Source organism: Pelecanus crispus, chromosome 20 (assembly GCF_030463565.1).
Source record: "Pelecanus crispus isolate bPelCri1 chromosome 20, bPelCri1.pri, whole genome shotgun sequence".
NCBI classification, from domain to species: Eukaryota; Metazoa; Chordata; class Aves; order Pelecaniformes; family Pelecanidae; genus Pelecanus; species Pelecanus crispus.
Window position 1 is genome coordinate 7,200,902 of NC_134662.1, and position 18,411 is coordinate 7,219,312.

General features: G+C 44.1%; 1 protein-coding gene across 1 annotated transcript in view; it reads right to left on the bottom strand.

Annotated features, from left to right (window-relative positions):
* Positions 1-18,411, bottom strand: part of FBN3 (fibrillin 3) — a 112,349-nt gene that overhangs the window by 83,296 nt on the left and 10,642 nt on the right. Inside the window, exons 2-5 of the mRNA XM_075723822.1 lie at positions 11,178-11,260; positions 8,846-8,944; positions 4,118-4,213; positions 1,931-2,026 (exon numbers count right to left, since the gene is read on the bottom strand). Coding sequence (XP_075579937.1) covers positions 1,931-2,026; positions 4,118-4,213; positions 8,846-8,944; positions 11,178-11,260 — 374 coding nt within the window. The remainder of the gene's footprint in view (positions 1-1,930; positions 2,027-4,117; positions 4,214-8,845; positions 8,945-11,177; positions 11,261-18,411) is intronic.

Below are 18,411 nucleotides of genomic sequence, written 5' to 3' on the forward strand. Positions count from 1 at the left end.
GAATTGGGTTATGTTTCCCTTTGAAACATTTTTACTAAAATAAGGTTCTTTTGTGGAAAACCTTAAGTTCTGTTCATAATTTTCAAGGTTTTTCAAGTAAATATAGTACTAAACCATAAAAATAATTTTGCAAAGGTTGAAATATTGACTTTTGGGGTTTCAGGCCCATGTTAATTTGAAAATTATCGGCTGTTAGTGTTGGTGACATCATTAGTTTTAATATTTGATGGTACATGGTATTGACCTCCTTCACCCAAAAGTAACTGTCCCCTGAAGAACATAGGACAGGTCAAATTCAGGCAATAAATTGAGTTGCTGCAGGTATTTGATTCTATATAGAGAGGCAGGAGGCTGCCGAAATGGCCTTACTGATAGGGGAGCTCAGTGCTCACCCGGTGAACTGCTGTCTGCCCATGTCTGATGGAGTTCCTGTATGAACTTGCCAAGTCTTTAAACCAGCATTTTGCATGTGGTCCCTAACTGCGTGTGGTCCCTAACTCCTTAGACATCACTCCTCTGCAAGAGCTGCAGTGAGGCGTACTTGCGGTGCTGAGCAGGATCAGTGAATGCTGGAGAGTTCCAGCAGACTGGATATAAGAAAGAAATTTTTTACAATGAGCGTGGTCAAGCACTGGAACAGGTTGCCCAGAGAGGTAGCGGAGGCCCCATCCCTAGAAACATTAAAGGTGAGGTTGGATGGGGCTCTGAGCAACCTGCTCTAGTTAAAGCTATCCCTGCTCACTGCAGGGGGGTTGGGCTGCATGGCCTCTAAAGGTCCCTTCCAACCCAAAGCATTCTATGATTCTGGTCTATGAATGCTGAGATCTGCAAGTCCAGCTCAGGGTAACTCAAGATGGGCATCAAAATTAGCTGGCTGTATTGGGTCTGACTGGGATAGAGTTAACTTTCCTCATCGTGGTGCTGCGTTTTGCTTTTGTAGCTAAAACAGTATGGATAACACCCCAGTGTTTCGGCTGTTGCTGAACAGTGCTTGCACAGCGTCAAGGCTTGCTCTCCAGCCCCAGTCCAGTAGTCTGGGGCTGGGCAAGAGGCTGGGAGGGGACACAGCTGGGACAAGTGACCCAAACTGACCAAAGGGATATTCCACGCCATATGACATCATGCTACCTCAGGGACAGAAGGAAGAAGGAGGGATATAAGATGGTTATGGTGTTTGTCTTCCCAAGCCACCATTACAGGTGCTGAGGTCCTATTTCCCAGGAACTGACTGGACATCTGCCTGCTGATGGGAAGTAGTGAATCAATTCCTTATTTTGCTTTGCTACCACACAGAGCTTTTGCTTTCCTTATTAAACTGACATTATCTCGATCCATGAGTCTTTCTGCCTTCCTTCTACCTTCTACCCATCCCAAAGGAGAGGGGAGTGAGTGAGACGTAGGATGGGTGTTTGGCTGCTGGCTGGGGTCAACCCACCACAGTGGCATGTTTGAAAATATTGGCTTACATTTCTTTTCCCTTCTCTCTTAGTGTTTAGGAAGGGACTGATGGTATCACCTTCCCTTCATGAGGATGCTGTGGTAAGGGGCTTCCTGGCATTTCTAAGCCACTCCCAGGTTATCAAGACAAGAAACAGGGAAATGCCCAAGAGAAAAATACCCTTTTTGTACTCAGCACAAGGAGTTACTGATGTTTAACAAACAGCTACAAGGGGCCACATGTGGAGTGAGGAGGATCCAGAGACATCAAACAGCCATGCAGTCAGTAGGCACTTTGCATGCTGCACATGTAATAACCAGGGATGTCACAGAGTGCTTTGGGCTTGAGGTTGTCATTACAGGCTGTATCACCAGGCAGAGGAATCGAGCAGAAATTCACATAAAATTGAGTATCTTTAATACACATGCATAAATATACAACTCCGGATCCTGTACTCTGTCAGTGAGAATATAATGCAAATGTGTTCCTTACCTCTCTCACACTGGGGACCGGTGAATCCATAGACACAGGCACAACGGTTTGGTCCAATGCATCGACCTCCATTCTGACAGCCATTTTCACAGACAGCTATTTTGAAATAGAAAGAGAAATCGGTGATTTCTGCTCTTAGTGAAACCACAGTGTGAGATGTGTGGTGCTGGCAGGACTTGGAATATCACCTACTTCGTGTTGTTCACCCATCAGGAGTCTCCTCCACACAGTGAACATACAGAGAAAAGTCTGATATTTTTTCCTGGAAAATTACTTCCTGTTTATGAATGAAGCCATTTATAAAAAGGCCATAAACTTTTATTTCACTTGAGAGGATTTCCTGTGCTCTGGAATCTCAGTTCATTCAAGTCAGCATTGGGATTTAAATGTCAAGGTCAAGATGAACTGATAACAAATGAGAAACTGCATAAAGGCAAATGTTTAACGTATGACAACAGTGAAATGTGAAGAGAGGAGACTTGTTTGTCATTGAATCCCACATGCCCAAAGCGAAGAACAACCAGTCTGATCAGCACACAAGCATTCATTGACTTAAAATTAGACCGGCTACCCTTAGCTGAAAACCTGCAGTCAATAGTCTAGGACTGAAGTCAAAGGAATAGGTTGCTGATTAGGTTCTGAGCTGAGGCTAAGCTAATTGAACAGGATGTAGGAACACTTCTGCGCATGATATGAGCAATTGCTCATTGCGTTGTGACAGATGTCACTGACCTATTAAAATCTCAGCAGCTGTAATGACTAATGAGAGGAGTACTGTTATGACACTTCCTAAAGTTCCTATATAGAGCTTCACTCTCTGAGCTACTCAGTTGCCCAACACCAGCACATTGAAGATGAGAATGATGTAATATCATGAAAGGTGAGGTCCACAGCAATTTTGTACGATACCTCAGTGTGGCCCTCACTGGTCTAGTGCTAAGCTCTGAGCTGCAGAGAGGCCAGGCACTGCTGCATTTCATAGCCTTCAAAGGCTACACCCATCGTAGAGCCGCAAAAGCTGAAATCTGCTCTGCTGGGATGCTGCCAGTGGGACTCTCCATTGTTCCCCACCCTGTCAGTGATGCCTTGCCAATATCTGAACCATTATGAAAACTCTACTGAGGATATTATAGGTGGAGCTAGTAGCAGCACATAATTAAGGTTGCCTAGCACGTTCCATTATAAGCCCCGGTTTGCTGTTACTTATAATTTTCCCAAGCTGTAGCTGTTCAGAATGAAATTTTCCATATGGTGCGTCTGCCTTTAGTTGAACTTTTTGGAAAGTTTCAGCAAAAATGAATCAGTCATAGCTGAGGATAAGTTTAGGGGAAATATAGTGGTTTGCTCCTCTTTAAAAAAAGTTCTCATAGACTTCACGGAGAACTTTAGTGACTGTCACATTGATACAGAGATTTGAAATTTGCCTGGCAACTTCCATTTGATCAGAGATTCTTTCAAAACTATTGCGCATACTTGCTTACTAGACACTTATTAAAGATGGCACCCAAGTTGTTTGGTTGTTAATTCTACAACGTGCATGAGCCATGATTTAAAATTGCCAAATATCTTTCATGGGAAACTAGGGGGCGAAATTAAATTTCTCCCTATGAAAGGTATAGGTACTTTGACAAAATAGAAAACCAAGTCATAAAACACTGTAAAATTTCTCTCAATGACTATATTGAGGGTTCCCTACAGAAAGTCAGTGTTGTCAAATAAACAGAACTAAAAATTGAGCCTCCCCCCCCCCCCCACCCCGCAAAAGTAACTTGGCATAATTTATATTAAAAAATGTTGTGTGGGTTTTCTTTTTTTTTAGTTTTTCGTCTTCTAATTGGACGAAGACTTCATTTGAGCTAAAATGAAGGTTTTCCACAAAAAAACATTCCCAGAGAACATGCTATTTATCTAAAACTATTTACAGAGAAATGATATCTAATATATATATAACTGTATATATTTTTTCTATATATTTTTTAACAGAGAAATTATATTTAATATGTCTATATCTATATCTATACATCCCCTAATGAGAGTGGGCTGAGATTCCAGTGGAGAGGAGAATATAGTGATGACATCGAAGAGCACATCAGTGTGTGCAAAGTGACCTCTCTAGTCATGAGGCTGCATGAATCTAGCCTTGCCCTTCAGCTCACCGTGTATTCAGCAGGTGTTGCAGGTACTTACGCTGCCCGCAGTATGTTCCAGTATAGCCCTTCTGGCAGAGGCAGGACTCCTCATTGCAGCTCCCACCATTCATGCATCTCACATTGCAGGCTTGCACTGTGGAGAAGAGCAGGGAAATAATGCAACAAGTTGTCTGTGACAGGAGGTGAACTCCTCACGTGTAATGCATGTTCAAAACTTTCTTGTCTCAGTGCAGAATCTAAGGGCAATGTTAAGTTAAACGGAGAGACTTCTGACTTCCCATGGTAGGATATGAGCCCATGGTGTGGTTAAAGGCTTGCACTTTTACTGAGGTATAATTACCCCAGAGTTGCATACAAAAGTAAATACCAGTCTGTTCTTTATTCCCTAGATGTAAGACATTTTTCTTGTTCCTGTACCTGGTAGTATTGAACTGTTCAGATAGGGGAAAGCCATGAACACGAGGGGTAGCATGAAACTACGAGCAATTTAGAGGATGTAATTCTTCAAGTCCATCTTATACAGGGCAAGGTATCATCGTTCTCTTATGGCAAACAGTTTTAGAGTAATATAAATAGACCACATTCCACAGACACCAAAGACACTCACTGTTTTACTTCATTAAGGAATCTACCCCAATTAAACATCTACAGCTTTGTCCTTTCTACAGGACATCCTGCCATAGGGTCATGTGACTGCGAGTAAGGGCATATTTCCTGATTATCTCCCTTTCTTTGATAACTCTGTCGTTCTAAATAATTCTTTCTTTTAGGATACTACACTTTTCAAATATTTTCATACCCTTTTTATTATTCTTTCAGATTATTGCTCCATTTTAAAAACACACTTTTCACATTCTGGGCTGTCTAATCTTTAAAATGCCTTCACGTTAAAAGACCTATAAGATGTTTGGGGGGATAGAATTTCTTTGGTGGAGGAAAACCATCAGCTTTTAAGATATTTCTCTTCCTTTTACAATTACTATGTGGCCTTATTGGTGAGATTAATTTAATACAAGAGGGTTCTTTTAAGAAATCTGAAAAGAAAAGCACGTATCATCTATTCTTCTATGTTAGAGTTCAGCTTTCAGCTTTCACAGTAGATTATGACACACTGAATGTGACTCATGCACTGTAGGAAAACAATAGCAATACATAAGAGTTGGGAAGTTTTATACTGATGTAGACACAAAGTCAGCATTGGCTTTAACTGTTTCATCACTATTTGATGTCTAAGGAATGTGGTATTAAAGTATAACAGCCCCAAAGGGGAGGTTTACTGCTAAACGTTGAGTTACAAATACAGGTCAAACAGCTTTCATTCTTCACTGAAACACCTGGAACAATGCATTCTTCCTTTGTAAGATGTGACAACTCATATTGCAAGTGCCTGAGGTTATAGCAAGTTATGCGAAAACTGTTTTTCAGCATGTACACCACAGTTCATGTCTGCCAGGGATAGGAGGGGCCGTGACTTGGCAGCTTGAAGAAGGTGGGGCTGGAGAGTGCGTATGTGAGTGGATGCTCAGCTGTGGCTTGTGTCTTCTCTGTGCATGCAACATCAGTTCCAAGCAGGGAAGAGCTGGGGCCAGTGCAAGTGAAATGTCTGTCCAAAAGGTAGTAGGACTCAGAAGTGTCCAATAAGGATAATTACATGGTTGATGCCTTGTTCATAGGAAGCCTGAAAGGAAGGAGGAGTGGAATGGGAAGTCTCAGAGCTTTGCATTCAAAATGCTCGGCACATGTGCTGTACATTTAATCCATGCATTGCTAGTGTGGTTTGAATTAGTCATGATGTCTACTATTCTTCCTATTGCTCTATGGCCAGAGATCAGGCCAAATTTAGATGAAAGCTTAATCATTAAGGAAACTAAGCTTGAGGCTTCAAAGCATTGCCCAGATTGTCAGACATGAGACCAGTCTCTCTGGGAAAAGGCACTCTTTCCAGCACATGCTTAGCCTACACCCCTCACTACAATTAATCAGCCCTGGGAAAGCAATTACATACAGCAAATCTGGGAGGGCTGCCCAGAGACAGAGGTAGCTAGGAAGTCTGTCTGTCAGAGCTGTCCGTCTGTCAGAGCTCTTCCCTACACAGCATCCTGAGCCTCGCATTCAATGCATTCAGCAAGGGGTAAGGTTTAGTGAAGCTGAGAAATTTTGGGAATTCAGGGTCTGGACATAAGAAGAGCATTGATGCTCATCCAGAAACTTTCCAACTAATTGGCAAAGACTATTCCTGGACCTGCACAGAGCAGGTCCCACTTCTTACTTCTGCCATGATCCCAAAAGCCCTGAGGTCCCATCACTATCTGACTTATCTCCAAGGCTGGCAACCCCCTGCAGATATGGAGCACAGAAGAACATCTTTCAACCAAGAATTTAAAGGTCTGTCACTCTTTGTCAGGATTTTCCAGGGTAGCAGAAACCAAAGTTCTAAGGAAAAAGAGAATGACAGCTCACCCTAGTTAACTTTTCCCATGATTGGATTGGATTGGATTAGTTCTACAATTTATTTTAAAGGATCAGTGGCTGCAGCTGTTCTGCCAGCCATCAGTAGTGGAGTTTGCAGGCAGGTTTTCTGTCTGCTTACTGGCTACTACTATCTAAACAGCCACTTGCAAATTACTCCTAAAATATCTTCACTCCCTGAAGTAGGAAACCAAGCTTTTTGTTATGACAGAGAGAGGCAGACTGGCTTTTATTGCCTCTGGAATGCACAATTTGTCTGCTTTACCTCCCTGAAGCATTCATGATAAATGCAGATCCAAACATCCCCACAATGAATGCCAGATTTGATGAAGCCCCTGCAGAGGAACCTACCCCCCTTGAGCGCACGCTGAAATCCACCCCAGGCTCTGGGGAATGCCAGGTCTGTGCCCAAATGTATATACTGCTTACAGCATTCCTTGCATTCCTCCGTGATTGCTAACACATGGACCCTCACTCCAGAGACTTTTGCGTCTCCAGCACCTTCCTCTCAGCAAAGCACAAGGAAGGTCTGCAGAGCAGTGCAATACATAGGCTCTGGTGCTGAGCACTTGCTGGGGACATCTGCAGGGCTGTAGCACAACGTGGCACTTTGGAATCAGATTCTGGGAATTTCTTTCTTGGAGTCACACGCTGAATGTGGTTTTGAGGTTCGGGGGGGCTAGTTCTCTGGCCTGCAGTCAGACTCCTGCAAGTCACTTTATTAACAATAGCTTGCCTACAGATGGGCAATAATGGAAAATAAATTTCTGGGTTGTCTCTAGCAACGGCCATCTAAGACCTTAAAAGAATCTATAAAATCCCATTAATTTCTGCATTTTACATAGAGCACTAGCAAAATCAACCTTCTTAAAACAATACTGTGCCACAGCTCTGTTTCTTTGCTTGCAGGATTTTTTTTGGCTGGTGTGTTTGAGTAGTGTTGTCATGTATGGGTGGACTGCTTATATAGTCAGGTGCAAATGGTCACCCAGTATCATTGCCCACATCTGGAGATCTAGAGTGCAGGCCAGCCCCCATTCACACACTGTTCTTGCTTTAGAAACAACTGAAGCCTTTTTGGGCAGACCTGTTGGCTTGTGCGCAGCCTGCGCTGACCCAGGTGGGGGTGTCTGTGCTGGCTTAGAGGAGCGTAGGTGGAAGGGCTTGCTGGATGTCTCCATCCAGCCTCCCCACAGATCAGGCTGGCTATGACTTTGTCTAGCTAAGTCTTTAACCACCCCTGAGGAGGGCGATCCCCCACAGCTCTGGTTACCTGTCCCAGCACTGCACCACCCTCCAGTGTAAGAAAATTTTCTTCGTGCCTGAAGATCCCGAGCTTGAACAACCCAAGCGGCAACTTGTGGCCAGCGACCTCTGTTACGTGACTATCGACTTATATCCAGCTTGGTGTCTACCATAACTCCCAGGTCCTTTCCAGAAATACAACCCAGTAGAAAAGGGGGCACAGAGGAGCAATAATTTCCTTCCAGAAAGTACACAAGACCATTAGCTATCAGGATTTAGACTCAAGCAAGAGGGGTGTTTTCTGTGCAGAGCCATGTGCTGCAGGGCAACAGAGTGGTTGCAAGCAGGATCTGGTCTTGAATATGTCCTGCAGGGATTACCAGAGGGATATGGAATTGCTTTCTGTCACATTGCTGAGTCCTCCACAGTCTGTTTTTCAGAAACCTCAGCCACCCAGTCCTCTTCCCAGAGCTTTTCAGATTTTTGTCGTGAAGGTCTGAGATGGGAGAACAAAGCAGAAAAAGTGGCAATGCAGTTTCTGCATTCCCAGCTCTGCCAGCACGCAACTTCATCATGTCACTGCAGTTGGCTAAAAATGATGGGCAATTCTCCCTGACATCCAAATCACAGCCTAAGGAAAACTTAGTATTTTTTCCATTGGAAAAAATATTTATTTGGTTAACAAAAGCAGTGACAGATTTACTTCCACTTCAAAGAACAGCCAGGAGTGGATGGACTCTTTGGCAGCAGTGTCGCTATTTGCTGCTGTGAGATGTGGTTTCTAAGCTGCCTCTGGTAGGATTTCTCATACCAAAGTAGCAGAAATTGCAAGCAAGTTGCCAGTTTTCTTCAGGTATCAGGGGCAGTAGGGACCCTTAGTAAAAGTGCCACAAGAAATGAAAGATTTCATGACTACTGGCCAATTCAGATTAGAACCTGGCTGCCAAAACACAAAATATTTCAGAGATTTCCTTTCATTGTGACTGGGAAATTTTTAAGAGAGCATGTAACTACTCCAGAGGGAGGCAAATCACCAGCAATGTTCTCTTACCTCCAGCTGAGCCACAGTTGGGAGAAAGTTGTCCATTGGAGCACGTACACATGTTTGGCCGTGAACAAAATCCATCACCACAAGAATTCCTGCAAATCGCTGGAGGAAGAGAAGGACACAGTGATTAGCACAATGCACTAGTCTCTGAACTCGCTTGCAGATGTGTTTTTGGCTGCCGAAAGGATGTGAATTCATCTCTTTTAAGAATAATAACCTGGGGAGGAAGCTGGGGCACCTCTTGAGGACCCTGGCGTGGGCAGTGCAACAGTGGGAAGGACCCACTTGTTCACAGGGAGTTCCTGGAGACATCTTCCTTTTATCACAGACTGTGGCTGGTCCTGCTGTCACATTGCTTTTTCAGCAGCAGAGGATGGGGAAGGCACATTTCACTAGTTTTGCCTGCTAAAAACGTTTCTCAGCAGAGACAAGTGACATTCACACTAGGCCAGGTTGTCCTTTTCCTTAAAATTTTTGTGTTTCTGTGAAGCATTTTGCAATCCATGGTCTGGCATTGAGGAAACTGGCTGTTACTGAGATGCATCTCCTGTTGAATGAGGGGCTGAGCCTGAGTCAGCCAGAGATGCATCAGCAGGATGCCTTCCTATCAATCCCCATCCTTTCTTGCCTGGGACCCCTGCTAATCTCTTCCCCTTCCTGTGCCATGGGAGCTAAGAGCATAGCTGGCAGTATTGTTCCACCTGTGTAAGCACAGATTTTATTAGAGCCCCATGAAAGTATCTCATCTCTGTGTGTTTTATAAATACAATTACAATACACAGTCCCCTGAGGACCTCCAGCCCAGATGGCATGTTTTACAGTTATGAGAAAAGTCAGCAGACAACCCTGAATGTCGCTAACCCTGCATGCCACTGAGCAGCTATTTGGCTGTGAGTTCCTTAACCCTTCGCTGCAGCCAGCATTAAACTCAAGCCTTGTGTCCTTGGTGGGGCATCCTCTGTCCATGGGATGGCAAGGAGGATTTTGTGAGTTTACCTGTCTCTTCTCATGGGGAAAGGAGAGGGCATAGAACTCCAAGTCTTACCATCACCTGTGGTGAAGTTGGATGCATTTAACTCCTGAGTCTTTATGCCTCTTTATTGCCCTTCTTAGTGAGTAAAATGCCATACTCTGGCACTGGTTACTCACTGTGTGCAAGGACACATCAACTGGCCCCATCACTCATAATACAACAGACACCATTTCCTTTGAGAGGAGATATTTGCAGCTCTGGGCTCAGTTTTGTACATTTGAGGTCCTAGACAGCTCTATATTAGGAAACACAAGGTGTTTCTCTCTAAGATGGCTGAGTTTTAGACTCTGAAGGTGGAATTACTTCTGAAATATGTGACCTGTATTATGTGGGAGACCCCAGTAAAGAAGCCTATTGTTTTCCTCAACTTGAAACCTCCCACTGTCAATTATTTTTAGGCAGCTTTGGGAAAGGGCATTCACATACAATTCCAAGCATGCTCTAATGCAGAAGATTTATTCAGAAAGCTAAAATATTGGGAGATACAAGCATCCCATAGTGCTGTCTGCTATTTTCTATGTCCAGGTTGTGGTTAAGATCACCAGGATACCATGTATTTATTGTGTTTCAGTACGAAGCATGACCAAATGCAGGTACAATTACCCCTATTGTCTCCAATAAGAATCTCATTTATTTATTCCTGAGCTGACTTTCAGTTCCCATGGGAGCATCCTCCAAAGGGCAGGCTTCTTCATCTCCCTATAGCTCATGCCTTTAACCTATACTAAAGCAAAACATCAGCCCCTGAATGGATTTTATAGGTGTATATCAGCACTTGAGAGTACAATAACGCTCTACTCCAAATAGGAAAGCTACCTGCCAAAACAGAGGTATGATTTATCTAAATCAGCATCCTGCTTTGGAAGGCCACTCAAAGAAAGATGCAAATTCCTGCTTGTAGACGCTGTCTCGTGACATCACGTTTGCAATGTCAGCATCTAGCTGTTGTTCTAGCAACTAACTAAATTATTTCATCTAAACAAGCAGCTCTACAATAACTTCCTCAGGAGTCACCAATAGCTTTCCTCGAAGGCTAATCTTCTAAAGCAGGCACGCAATCTGTCAAGCAACAAGGAACACAGTGGCAATTTGGTGGAAGATAAAAGGCCATGCACTAAATGGGACCAATTGCAACCACCCTGCTTTAATCAAGACTAGCAGAGACGAGAACTCCCAGCAATTGCTGCTCCTGTCCCAGAGGATTATGAAATGGTCTGTCATCTGCTGAAGTGTCAGATATGCATTCCTTCCCACATGGCAGTTAGTTCCCTTGGTGCCCTTAACAGGAAAATGGATACTCACGGACAATGCACTGGTTCCCTCCGGGCAGCGTTTTCCAGCCGGGGCAGCAGTAGGAGTGGAACCTCGAGCCACAGACATTGGGTCTGAAAATTAAAAACAATTTTTTCCCTCTGTGCCGTTGGATAAATACAGCATTTATCAGCACTGTAGGAAAGCAGCTGAATAACCTCTCGTGTGACAGTTCTCTGCCAAACTCCATTCCCTCACCGTGAGTTTGAACAAGCCATGTTCAATCCCCACCAAAAGGAGCCACCATACATTATTTTAATAACTGACTTCTGAGCTCCCTGTGCAGAATGCTTTGGGGCTCTAATCTTACAGGTACCCTCTTAGGACCATATGGAGGAGTGAGGAACTGAGGCACAGCCAGGTCTACCCTGACATGAAGCCAGGGCATGGGGCCATACCCACAAGGTTAGACACAGCCAGTCGGAGACCTCAATTTCCATGTGAGGAGAGAGAGTGCTGTGCTGTGTTTTGCATTTAGTAGGAGAAGAATGTTGATAACACACTGACATTTTAGTTGTTGCTCAGCACTGCTTATGCCAGTCAAGGACTTTTCAGCTTCCCATGCTCTGCCAGGTGCACAAGAAACTGGGAGGGGGCACAGCCAGAATAGTTGATCCAAACTGCCCCAAGGGCCATTCCATACCATACGGCGTCATGGGCAGTATAGAAACTGGGGGAAGGTTGGCCGGGGGGCAGCGATTGCTGCTCGGGAACTGGCTGGGCATCGGTCGGCAGGTGGTGAGCAGTTGCATTGTGCATCACTTGCTTTGGATATTATCATTATTATATTGTTATTATTATCATTACTATTTTACTTTATTTCAATTATTAAACTGCAGTTGCATTGTGCATCACCTGCTTTGCATATTATTATTACTATTATTATTATATTGTTATTATTATTATTTTACTTTATTTTATTTCAATTATTAAACTGTTCTTATCTCACCCCAGGAGTGCTTCTCACTCTTACTCCTCCGATTCTCTCCCCCATCCCATCGGGGCAGGGGGATTGAGCGAGCGGCTGCGTGGTGCTGAGTTGCTGGCTGGGGCTAAACCATGACACTTTCTGACTCTGCAATTAACAAATTCCTGCACACTCCAACTTGTCCATCAGACAGGCTACCCATGGTTTTCTTTGTCTTCATTTGTTTGTTGGATGGTTTAATCAACGTCACATAGCAAAGACAGCAGGAAACCCAGCCCAAGCATATACCTCAGCATGGCACTTATACCATGTTGTGCCTTGCTACACATCCATATGTGAACTTACAGTCTTCCCAAGAAAAAAATCCCCCCAAAAAACATGAAAACCACAAATCTATGTAATGTTCATACTCTTGTGACACTGTCAAGTGTGGAGTCATGAGAATGCACACCCTTGCAGAGATGCTGGGACTCTAACACAGGATCAGACAGAGGGGGTAAAGCAGTAGAGGGGTAAGTGTGGACAGAGAGTTTAGACCTTGCCTGGACCCTGGCGAGCAACCCTCCAACCTCTTCTTGGAGGTTTGCTGAGGGATCATGTCTTTTAGAAAAGCATGAGAATTTGAACTAACATCACCAGCGAAAGAGCACTTTGGAGGTTTTCTGGTGAATAACAATCCCCACTGTTAAAACTCTGTGCTTTATTCTGGGGTCTGAGTCTACCTAGCTTCTACTTTCAGCCATTGGATCTTGTTATATCTTTGCTTGCTGGATTGAGGAACCATTTGTTAACAAAGTCTCTTCACCCAGTAGACCTATGTAGGTTGTTGCATAACCCTTTAATTTTTCTCTTTGATAAGAGAAGGAAAATACCTGATTAGTTTGTCAGGATCTGTTGTCCAAACTTTCTGTATCCTCTTTCTAATTTTTACTAAGTTTTGCATCATCAACCACTTCAGCAGATTGCCTGGGGCTGGTGATACTATCATCATCATTGCACAGACAGGATGGGATTATGTGAATCAATCAGATTTGGCATTTTCTGCTGTGCAGTTTGGGATGTTTCTGAAACACAGGAGGTTCCATCTGAACATCAGGAAACACTTTTTCACTGTACGGGTGACTGAGCACTGGAACACGTTGTCCAGAGAGGCTGCGGACTCTCCATCCTTGGAGAGATTCAAAAGCTGTCTGGACATGGTCCCGAGTAATCAGCTCTAGGTGACCCTGCTTGAGCAATGTGGTTGGACCAGATGACCTCCAGAGGTCCCTTCTAACCTCAACCATTCTGTGATTCTGTAATTCTATGTTCACTGTAATTCATTTAATTGTGAAATACACCTCCACAACTATCAGCACATTATAGCTATCTGTAGAAATATCTCTAGCTATATGGTGCATGGGAGCAAATGTAGGGATTTGGCAGACTGGAGCAACAACAATATATGTTTTTTAAAAACTCCAAAAGTATTAGTTGATTTGTTTGTTTTTTTTTTTTTTACTCTGAAAATGTGTTGATTCATCCCTGATCTTCAGCTAGATCAGCAAATTAATTTCATTTTCCAGGGAACAGTATCTTTTTATTTCCCTGTTATTCTGTCACCAGCAAGGAACATGCATAAGGCAAGTACTATCTCAGCTTCCCTTCATTCCTTTACAACAGCATCCCAATCGTTGCCTGTGGCTGTGTAGAAACTGCTTTAACCATGGGTGTTTCTACTTCCCTCCCATGCCATGAAGTGCTTACTGCAGAACTTGGCCTGCTTGTCCTTCCTCAAAATGTGAGGTCTCTGTTATAGAAGGTATGCCATCAGTCTGTTTTCCTGAACTTGCCTTGTTTCTGCCTGGAAATTTTACCTGTGTGGTGGGGATTTTTTTAAGATTTTCTTCATCTGGTTGCTGTTCTTAAGTTCCTGCAGCAAGTCAGGAGTGGGAAGGCAGAGGGTGCTGTGATGGCTGTGTGCTCTAGGCACAACAGCCAGTCTCAGCGGCACTCTGTAAGGCCCATCTACCAGATTCCAGTCTGGATTTTGGCAAGAACTTGGGGCAGCAGATTCCTTTTCTGGCTGGGAGATGCTAGTGGATCCCAGAACACCCTGAATCAGTTACCAGGCATACAGAGTCTTCCACCTTCAGCATGATTGCAGTAGATGCACAGGAGATACACAGAAGACGTGCAGTAAAGATGAAGCAAACATACAACATGTGTGCAGAAAACACCCAGCAAACATGAGACACACAATAGTTATGCAGCAGATACACAGAGGATGCACAGCAGATGTAACAGAAACACAGCGTATGTACAGCAGTCACACTGAAGACATGCAGAGCACATCCAGCAAACACACAGCAGACACAAAACAGGGTCACAGCAGATGTGCAGCACATGTGCAGACATATACAGCAGATGTGCAGCAGACATGCAGCAGACACACAGCAGATGTGCAGCAGATAGGCTGCAGGTGTACCTTTCCAAAGTGGGAGAAGTAGGATGCTTTCCCATGGAAAAAGGAACTGGGCAGTATTTGCATTAATGACAAAAACACTGAGCTGGACTGAGAGCAAACTCTAAGGAACCTTCTACTGAGCAATGATATTCCCATGTAAAAGCAATGTTAGCTTCTACTCTTCATGGTGACTAGAGATCCCTGAGCAGCACAGACCATGTTGAACAACTTTCTGTACAACGAAGGGTGCTGCTCTGCTTCCCAGTTCTAGTTTCCCCAGAGCACACAATGACCTGTGTAGAAGCTCTGGCAACTGTTCTTCTATACGTGCTGCATTTGCCCAGTGCTATGTGTAGCCTCCCTCACCAGCCCGGCAAACATAGAGTCAAGGGCCCTGCTAAAATAATTTGGTGCTATGGTTGGAAGTGGAGAGTAAATCTGTATTTTGATTTCAAAAGCACCTAGGTTTTCCAAAAGCCTAGGTATCTGTTGCTTCTCCTGTGCTTAGAAGTTAAAAGGAGACCTTGAATGCAGAGCTGTTTCTGCTGGTATGGATTAAGGTTCCCTGCAGATGGCGGAACATCTTGGGTTACAGTTCCTGATTGCATTAGGCTGGATAAAACACAAAGCTAGCTAGTACTGCCACTGATACTCAAGTGTAAACCTCCAGTTAGAAGCAGATATATGTCTGTGGTTGGCATTAACTGAGACGGTAAGTTCACTCTGAGCAGATGGAGGTCCTGTAAAGCCTAAGTTTAAGTCCTCAGGTTTCCAGCATGCAGGATGGATAGATGGATGATCTTTTTTTGATATAGGACTCTCCAAGCAATGTGTAGGCAGCCCAGACAACTCATAGCCAGGCATTATACATTGCAGTTTGACTTCCACCTGAACCTGTTTGCTGGTCCCCTGCTTTTCAACACATGGATGTGAACAGTTATGCAAGGAAGGTAGCCATTAACCTTAGTACACTAATATTCTTCACACCCTGGCCTCAGGCTACTTCAAGCCTTGCTGAAGATTAAAGAATATTGTATAGCCATTTTATCAGGCAAAAGACTAAGAGGTATTTTTGTCAAATTGGTGAAGGAAGAGGTATTTGGCATCAATCCCATAGACTAAGACAGAAGAAAGTGGAAGTTGAATGACATTTATAACCAAGTGGGTATTTTTAACTATGGGGGCAAGTACCACCTCTTTCTAAAAGATAAGTCAGCCAAGGATTTCATCAAGCTCTGTACAGGGATCCTGGGAGAGGTCCTGGGCACCCTGTTACACAGTAGGCTAAACTACAAGATCACAATTGTTCCTCCAAAACTGAACCTTTATAAGCATATGCTAAAAATTAGCAGAGTTTCAAAACAAAACATGGGGAGAATCCATTCTGAATGGGTTGAAATTAATGGTGTTGCAGAAATGACCTAGAGGGAGAATGAAATTAGATTCCAAAGCAATAACTCAGTAAGGAGAATGTTGTTTTGTAAGAAAAAAAAATAACATCTTTAGCAAAGTTGTGACAAAAGTGCTTTTTAAAATTAATAGCAGTTATCTCAGTCCTGGGAAATGGAAACCCATGTTCTCATCAGCAAGAAGGTGTGGATAAGAGGCATGTCATTTAGTTGTTAAACAGAAAACTGCAACCATGGTTTGTGGTGAACGGCTCCTAAGAATGGGAAGGTCAAGGTTAGAGGAAAAATCATTTAAATTCAATAAACTTGCCCACAACGTTCTGATTATTACTGATAATCAAAATCCACAGACATTTCAGAACTATCAAGAAACTTAGAATCATAGACTCGTAGAATCATTTAGGTTGGAAAAGACCTTTAAGATCATCAAGTCCAACTGTTAACTTTATAACAATCAGTCCTAACTTAAAAATCAAGAAGTTTTTTTACCCTACTCCCTCTCACCTTTGCCTCCTTGCTAGCCAGCAGTAGCAAGGGGGTCTTATCCAGACATGATGAAGTCCTGGAGAAACATAGTGGTACTGCTGAGATGGTGGTAATGCCCACGTGACTTTTTCTTTGGGTGCTAGAGCCATGGAGATAAGAGCTGACATGTTTGTGCCAATCCGTTCTAGCAATGCTTTCTGGCAAAAGACTGCACTGCTGGTCCACCCCCATGGTTCAGCTGATGCAAAAATAGACCTGCCAATGTGAGGCAGATCTTCCCTTATCACCTTCTGTGCAGCCTAGGAAAAGGCTGAAAGAGCTCAGCTGCTAAAGAGAACTATTTTAATGAAAGTGAATACAGCCAAAAGAGTGGTGCTAAGAAAGGACAGAGGGAAAAGCAATGCTGGCCATAGCATCTTCTTTGTCCACTTTAAATAAACAACAGGATTACAGAGATAAGCAGGGACAAAGTAAGCGTGAATTTCTATTGATGGCACCAAATGATGCCTGCTGGCAGTGGCTCCATCTGAGAACTGGGAGGTGCCAAGGAAAAAAACAGTGGAGCAGAGCAGAGCTGTGGCCATGTAATGTGAAAACACATATCCACAGTGGAGTCCGAGGCATGAGCAAGGACTGGGAGACAATCCATACCACAAGACTGCTCGCAGGCTCGGGGTGCCAGCCTGCCTGTGGGGACAGAACACAAGCGGCATCTGGCTGTTGCTGCAGCAGCCTGTTCCCGTTAACAGCCTGGGAAAGACAGCCTAGAGCACTGAATTGTTGTCTACTAGCTGAGCAAGCAGCCGAAAAGGACTCAGTCCTGCCAGTTATTGTCAGATGCCTAGTGTGACCCCAGTAGAATTGTACTCATTGTTAAAGGTAGGAGAGGGCGGACAGAACAGCCTGTGAAGCCCAGAGAATGCTTTGCAGACTCAGATGCTAGCAAAAAACTAAGTCAAGTCACCCTGAGCTTCCTGCTCACCCACAGCTATGTCCTCAATACAAGCGCATGCGTGCAGGTCTTTGTCCACTCCTCCAGCCATGGAAGAAAGAATACCCAGATGGAACGAACTCTCCAAACCTTCTTCAGAAAGCTCTGCGCAGTCCCTAAAGGGCTGATTTGTGTAATAACTGCAGTGCCCTGCAAGGAGCACTTATCCTGCCACCCAGCAAGACCCACAGCTAATGAACCCTTGGATGCATGTAGTGCGTGCTTTCCAGAGAGCAGGAACAGCAGCCCAGGATTCGTCTCCCATGTCATGAGCAATCAGTGTACCTCAGTTGTCACTGGACTTCAGAAGTGGTATTTCCATTCCTTAAATTAGGGGAAGACAGAAGTGAATGAAAATTGGTGGCTTGCCAGGGCTGGGGTAATTCTCAGAGGTGCTCTGGTCTGCACAGGGATTGCTCCCTGGCTGCTCACATGTTCTTCTTGCTGGCCTCATCCAGGGGTATTCAACGTAATAATTTAGGAAGAATTCACTGTAGTTCATTACTTAGGGCCAATTTCCTACTCTTCTCACCAAGTGGAGTCCTTTGTCCAGTGACTGAGATTCCCTGGGCTGTGACCCTGCAACTAGTCTGTTTTGTTGCATGCTCAGTGGTCCGGCAAACATTTCTCCCAGCTCATCACTTTCCTTGTGCCTGCCTGGAAAAGTTTGGGCTGGGTGTCTGCTGCCTGAGCATAGGGGAGCCCTTTCCCTTATTTATCACAGTCATTCTTTGTTCCCCTCCCTGATACAGCCTAAAGCTTCTTCCTGCTGGGTGAAAACAGGTTCTCAGTGCTGTGATTGTCTCCTGAGCACTACTTTCAAAGATATTTCCCGTTCAATGGGAAAGAGCCTGAGCTAAGAGGGTCCAGCCAGGAACTGCTGCACTGAGCAATGGTTCTTTGGACCGGTTTGAGTCTCTCGTAAGGCCAGAGATGCCAACAATTTACATCTCTTGAGGGTCACC